Source organism: Thermobia domestica, chromosome 3 (assembly GCF_964235325.1).
Source record: "Thermobia domestica chromosome 3, izTheDome1.hap1.1, whole genome shotgun sequence".
NCBI lineage: Eukaryota > Metazoa > Arthropoda > Insecta > Zygentoma > Lepismatidae > Thermobia > Thermobia domestica.
Genome location: NC_137456.1, coordinates 42,669,685 through 42,676,749, shown reverse-complemented (window position 1 = coordinate 42,676,749; position 7,065 = coordinate 42,669,685). Strand labels below are relative to the sequence as shown.

Genomic DNA, 7,065 nt, shown 5'->3' with positions numbered 1-7,065 from the left:
TGAAAGTTATGTACTCTGGTCATGCATGCCACAATATGATACACTGGAATATATTTTCTCACGAAGACAAATATTACAAACTCAAGATGATAACAATCGATGGTGATTGGGATCTCTAGTAAGTCATTAATGCGAATCGATGTCAAATGGAATACAATCCTAAATTCCAAACGAAGACGTTTACCCGGTGGAGAAAAGGGACACGCTGAAACCACACGGCTTTCTATTATTATTATTATTGTTATTAGTATGACTATTATTATTATTAGTAGTAGTAGTGTGACAGTTGCATCATCACCATTTTTATTTAATTTTTAAATAAATCTGTTTATTTCAATTTTGCATATAATTATGAACATTAGTGAATATCATTTTTGGTCGATGTAATCCTTGTGTAGGCGCTGGTTTCTTAATAATTTTTTGACGTTGCTTTGAGACTGTTCAATATATTTGCATTTATAACACACAAGATTATATGAATTCAAAAAATACAAACAAAGTTGCTAGATGAACATTATTATATGTAGATTAATGCGATATTAACACAATACACGTAGCTACCGTTGCTTTCTTGGTGTCACGTTTTTACACACACACTCTCACCCCTGCTGGGGAGAAAAAGTATTAGTTTTTATGTTGCTGCCTCTTCATTTACTTACTGGCGTTAGTTTTTATTGAGAAGAACGCTCAGTTCTGAACATACCGCCCGCCTTGAAGGAATTTCTTCAACAAATCTATGAATGATTAATTTGGTTCATGAACTTAATATACACAACAATAGATAACACAAGTTATGAATGAATGATATAAACATAAACAGAACAATGCACACACAACACAACACTATGAATCACACAATGTACACACTATGAATACACCAACACATTAACTCTCCTTAGGCAGCGGGCACAATTGACGAATAGATCTTGTTGTTGTACCTCTGGTAGTTTTCACTGTCGCCACTCGTACTATTCCGTCCTTCCCAGGAAACAATTGCACAATACGTCCAGTTTTCCATTTTAGAGGTGGAATGTTATCTTCTTTGATGAGCACCAAATCACCTTCCAGAAGGTTGGGGAATTTTCTTCTCCACTTGGATCGTTCTAGAAGACTTGATAGATACTCCCTTGACCATCTGGACCAGAATCGCTGATGAAGTTGTTGTATGTATTGCCATCTCGAAAGTCTGTTGACAGGAATATTTTTCAAGTTAGGTTCTGACATGGTAGTGAGTGCGTCGCCTATTAGGAAATGACCAGGTGTTAAAGGATGTAGGTCGTTTGAATCATTTGATAATGGTGTTAAGGGTCTAGAGTTTAAGCAAGCCTCAATCAGTGTCAAAATAGTGTTCATCTCTTCGTAGGTGAGTGAAGCATTTCCCACGGCTCTCTTTAAATGATATTTGAGAGATTTAATTGATGATTCCCATAAGCCTCCAAAGTTTGGTGATCTTGCTGGAATAAAAACCCACGTGATGTTATCAGCTGCTAGAAAATTATGTAATTTTTCTTTATGGTGTTCTGATTCAAATAAAGTCTTCAATTCTTGTAGTTCCCCTTTTGCACCAACGAAGTTACTTGCATTGTCAGAATACAGTTTAGCGCATTTTCCTCGACGAGCCATGAATCGCTTTAATGCTCCAATAAACGCCTCTGTAGTTAGATCACTAACAAGTTCAATGTGAACCGCCTTAGTCGCAAAACACACGAAAAGTGCTATATATGCCTTATGGAGTTTGGCTCCCCGTCGGTTACTCGATTTAAGGTAAATGGGCCCACAGTAGTCAACGCCGCTGTGAAGAAATGGTCTTGTGGGTTGAACTCTGTCAGCTGGTAGATCTCCCATCATCTGTTTACCATCTTTAGGATTGTTTCTGAAACATGTGACACACTGATGCACAACTTGACGAACCAAGTTTCGTCCACGTATTGGCCAATATGATTGTCGCAAGGATGATAACAATAATTGAGGTCCGGCATGCAATAGCTTCTTATGTTCTTCTTGAGCGATTAACTTTGTCAAGTTGCAGTTAGCTGGAAGTACAATAGGATGTTTCTGTCCTTCAGTAAGATCTGCTGCATTTAATCTTCCTCCGACTCTGATGATTTGCCTCTCATCCAAGTATGGGTTCAAATTTCTCAGTTGACTTTGGTTGTCGACTTCCTTTCCTGATCTCAATGCATTTAATTCCTTGTGAAATGCTTGTTGTTGTGATAGTTTAATAAGACATTCGAGTGCTTCATGTAATTCACTTACTGTAAGATGTCCATGCTGTCTGTCACAATTAGATCTTCTCATGTTGTGTGTGAATCGTAGGCAATAAGCAGTTACACGTTGCAATTTTCTTAATGATGAATATCTGTCTAAGAGTTGACACGGTGTTGTAGAAACCATTACTGCTGTATTTTTTCGTCGCTCGGGAACATCGCTTAGGTCACAAACATCTTCCCTCGTCTGTGAGTCTAATTTCTCAGATAGCCATGAAGGCCCATGCCACCATAATTCATTATCAAGAATTTCTGACGGTGTTAATCCTCTCGATATATGATCTGCTGGATTCTCCTCTGTTCTGATGTGTCTCCATTCATAGTTACAAGTCAGCTGTTGAATTTCCGCTACACGATTTGCAACATACGTCTTCCATTGAGAACAAGGTCCTCTTATCCATGCTAATACAATGGTGGAATCTGACCATAAAACAACCTTATCGATCTTGCAGTGTAATGCTTGTATTACTTTCTGAGTTAGCTGTGCAAGTAACAAAGCTGCACAAAGTTCTAGGCGAGGAATAGTTGTCTTCTTCAAAGGTGCTACTCGAGATTTTGAACACAGTAAGTTCGCTGTGAATTTTCCATTTTTTGTACTAGATGTTACATATATACAAGCTCCATATCCATTCTGAGATCCGTCGCAAAATCCATGAATTTCTACCTGCGATTGTGTTTCTTGAATAACCTTCCGCTGAACATGTAGTGATTGAAACTCTTGAAGTTGCTGCTCAAAAGTTTCCCACTCTGAATGCAATGGGGCTGGAACTTCTTCATCCCAATTCAATTTTAATTCCCACAAACGTTGCAGAAATATTTTTTCCTTAAGAATAACTGGTCCTATTAATCCTAAGGGATCAAATATGCTCGCTACTGTAGCAAGAATAGTCCTCTTCGTGATTTGTTGAGGGTTGTTTCTTGGTTTGACAGAGAAAGAAAATGTGTCTTTAATGGGATTCCACAACAATCCTAAACTTCTTGTGATCCAATCATCATTTGGTTGAATGGTGAAATTTGATTCTTGAAGTTCACTGGGTATTTTTGAAAGCAGTGAAGTGTCGTTGCTACACCATTTCCTCAAACAAAAACCACCTCTTTGCAGAAGAGTTGTGAGTTGACCTTGTAATTCATGTAGTTCCTTCTTCGTGTTTGTCCCTGTTTGAAGATCATCAATATAGAAATCCTTCATTACAACTTCTGCTGCCTTAGGGAAATTCTTCTTCTCTTCTATGGCTAGTTGCTGAAGACATCTAGTGGCTAGAAAAGGAGCTGCTGCAGTACCATATGTTACAGTTTTGAGTCGATATATCTTTATTGCTTCTTGAGGGTTTTCTCTCCACAGTATTTTCTGGTAGTTTGCATCTGAATCATGTACCCTAATGTTGCGATACATCTTCTCTATATCAGCTGTCACGACGTATTGATGTTGCCTGAATCTTGCTGTTATGGAAAATAATTCTTCTTGGATTGTAGGCCCGACTCTCATCGTGTCATTTAATGAAAGTCCAGAAGTTGTTTTGCACGATGCATCAAATACAACCCTGAGTTTGGTAGTAGTACTGGTCTCCTTCATTACGCAATGATGGGGAAGATAGTAGTCTGGCATCATTGTATCGCTCTCTGCTCTAGTTATTTCTTCCATATGGCCCAAATCTTCGTACTCTTTCATGAACGCTATATATGCCCTTTTTTTCTCAGGATCCTTCATAAGCCTTTTTTCCATTGAATAAAGTCTTCTCGTTGCAATCTCCTTGGATTTACCAAGATTCCTCACATTTTCTTTAAAGGGAAGTCTGACGACGAATCTCCCAGTCTCGTCTCTCCGGTGTGTTTCTTTGAAGTGTCTTTCACATTCTGCTTGCTCTTGACATAATGGATGTTTCATTGAACATTCTTCTATCGTCCAGAATTTTTGTAATTGCTCGTGTATTTTTTCTGTTGTGGAGAGGTGACACACATTTGTCGAAATGTGTGGTTGATTGTCTATTTTTCCCGCTACAATCCAGCCAAACAATGTTTTGTGCAAGGTTGGATACCCTGCCTTGAGTTTTATTTGCCCTTCACAAAGTAGATCAAAGAATACTTCCGCCCCCAATAACATGTCAATACGCTGTGGTATGTTGAAGCTAGGATCTGCTAATTCAATGTTGGAAGGTATTTCCCAGAATGACGTGTCTACACGAACCATAGGTAAGTCTTGTGATATTTGCGGCAATATGATGAAGTCTAATGTGGCTGAATAATTGTTATATCTTGACTTAATTGTAGCCTGAACGCTATGGCATGACCTTGTATTAGCATTACCTATACCATTTATGTGTACAACGCTATTACTCTTTGTTAGTCCCAATAATTGAACCATTCTGTTCGTTAGAAAATTGGACTGAGAAGCACAATCGAGAAGTGTTCGACACATTTGAAAATTACCCTGTTTATCTTTAACATATACTACAGCTGTGGATAGCATAATGCTTGGTGGTCTCCTAAGATTCTGCGGTACGCTGTTTGTAGAACGAATATTCTTACCTTCATATTCCTGCTCGAGAGATGTGGTCGCAGCGAGCGTGTTTTGACCTTGACCTATTTCCCTTTCATCTTGTGGTTCATTCGCTCTAGTGGGCGATGGACAACGCGAGTAGTGCAGTAATGTGTTATGTTTTTTATTGCATATTTTACAATTACCTGATAAGCACTCATTTGCCTTATGCGCTCGTTTGAGACAATTTATACACAAAGAAAGACGTTTAACTTCTTTAATTCTATCTCCTATAGATTTTTTCAACAATGATTGGCATTGAAATAATTTGTGGGAGCCTTTACAGCTGGGACATGCATTGTTGTCGGAATACGTTACGTGTGCTGTCGTTGAGTAAGAACTCTTTTTGCCTGCCTTATTTGTTTGTTGATATTTGTTATTTGGAACTGAGGGTGTCTCTTTAGGTCTACGCTTATTATCAACTGCATCTAAGACTTGGCAACGCTGCTGTAAAAATTGTGTCAGCTGTGACATGCTCGGTAATTCATTCGTTGATTGTGTTTTCTCCCACTCCTTATGTGTTGTATTGTCTAGTTTGGTCGCAATCAAATATATAAGTAATGCATCCCAGCTTTCTGTTGGTTGACCTAATGATTTTAAAGCCCTCAAATGTTTTACTGTGCTGTCTAAAAGAGATTTAAGCGAAACAGCCGACTCACGTTCCACCATTGGCATTTCAAATAAAGCTTTGACGTGTTTGTTAACAATATACTTTTTGTTTTCAAAACGTTCTTTGAATAAAGTCCATGCTACGTCATAGTTTTCAGAAGAAATTTCCAAGGCTTGTATTACTTCAAGAGCCTCCCCACGTAGAGAAGAACGTAAATAATGAAACCTTTGGACTGGCTGCAATGTGCTATTGTTATGTATTAATGCCTGAAACGTGTCATAGAACGACAACCACTCATCGTAGCTTCCAGAAAAGGTCGGAAGGTTTATCACCGGCAACCTAACTAATGGATTAGAATTGCTTGATTCATTGTTTTCATTTTTCTTTGCACTGGAGCTGTGTTGATTTAAGAACACTTCCGTCTTAGCTGCTAAATCAAAATAAGTATTCTCGAATTGCTCTCTTTCTTGCGTTTCCTGATCAATTTCTGATGAACCCTGTAACATTTCTATTTCGGATTGTATTGCATCAAATTCATCATAGCACTGTTTTATTTTGTCGTAACGTAACACTAACTGCGTAATATTCTGATCTTCTGTAAAACTATCTACAAAAGGTTTAAAACGAGTGAGTTTGGCCTTAATTTGACCTCTCTTGAAAACTAATTCTTTCATTCTGTCCGTCATGCTTCACTCAAATTAAATACACTTTTAACACTTACGTTCTAAATGAGGCTTTGCTATTACAGGCTTATTTTGTATAAGTGATACAAGGATAATATTGTATTGAAATATGCACTCACTACCTACCTTGTTAACTGCACTGTAGAATTCTGATCCGGCGTGGATGGACCATTTGGTCGATGTAATCCTTGTGTAGGCGCTGGTTTCTTAATAATTTTTTGACGTTGCTTTGAGACTGTTCAATATATTTGCATTTATAACACACAAGATTATATGAATTCAAAAAATACAAACAAAGTTGCTAGATGAACATTATTATATGTAGATTAATGCGATATTAACACAATACACGTAGCTACCGTTGCTTTCTTGGTGTCACGTTTTTACACACACACTCTCACCCCTGCTGGGGAGAAAAAGTATTAGTTTTTATGTTGCTGCCTCTTCATTTACTTACTGGCGTTAGTTTTTATTGAGAAGAACGCTCAGTTCTGAACAATTTTCATTTTCATTTTTGTTTGTATAAAGAAGCAAAGGACATTCTCTATTTTCCTTCACTATCCGAAAGTAAGATGTTTTATTTTTTTTATTCTGTATACCTGCCGTTGCGGCGAGGACATTTGAAAGACCCTTCTATTGTCTCTTAATACCGCTGTCTAAGCCACATGCGTAGAAGACCACACACAACAGAGGACCCTCCGTGAACCCAAGGAAGGAAAACAAAACAGCTTTTAGCATCTTTTTGTGAAATTGAGAAAAATAATAAAGTCTGAACACATTGAATAGAATCCAAATGGAAAATAATCTTTGCGAATTTGTCAAAATCACAACATAGACCATATGTCGCCACGCAGTACCAAGATAAAATTTTGACACAGGTCTGTAACTTGGTTCAAAAGCACGCACGAGACTAATAGGCGCCGAATCAACCCCTATATAAATTTTAGATATAATATGTGAAATCTAAAA

General features: G+C 37.8%; 1 protein-coding gene across 1 annotated transcript; it reads right to left on the bottom strand.

The window, feature by feature from the left end:
- Positions 1 to 885: 885 nt before the first annotated feature.
- LOC145681758 (uncharacterized) lies at positions 886 to 6,099 on the bottom strand. The gene has a single exon (XM_081753371.1). It carries the CDS (start codon positions 6,097 to 6,099, stop codon positions 886 to 888), a length of 5,214 nt encoding a protein of 1,737 aa, XP_081609497.1.
- Positions 6,100 to 7,065: the final 966 nt, after the last annotated feature.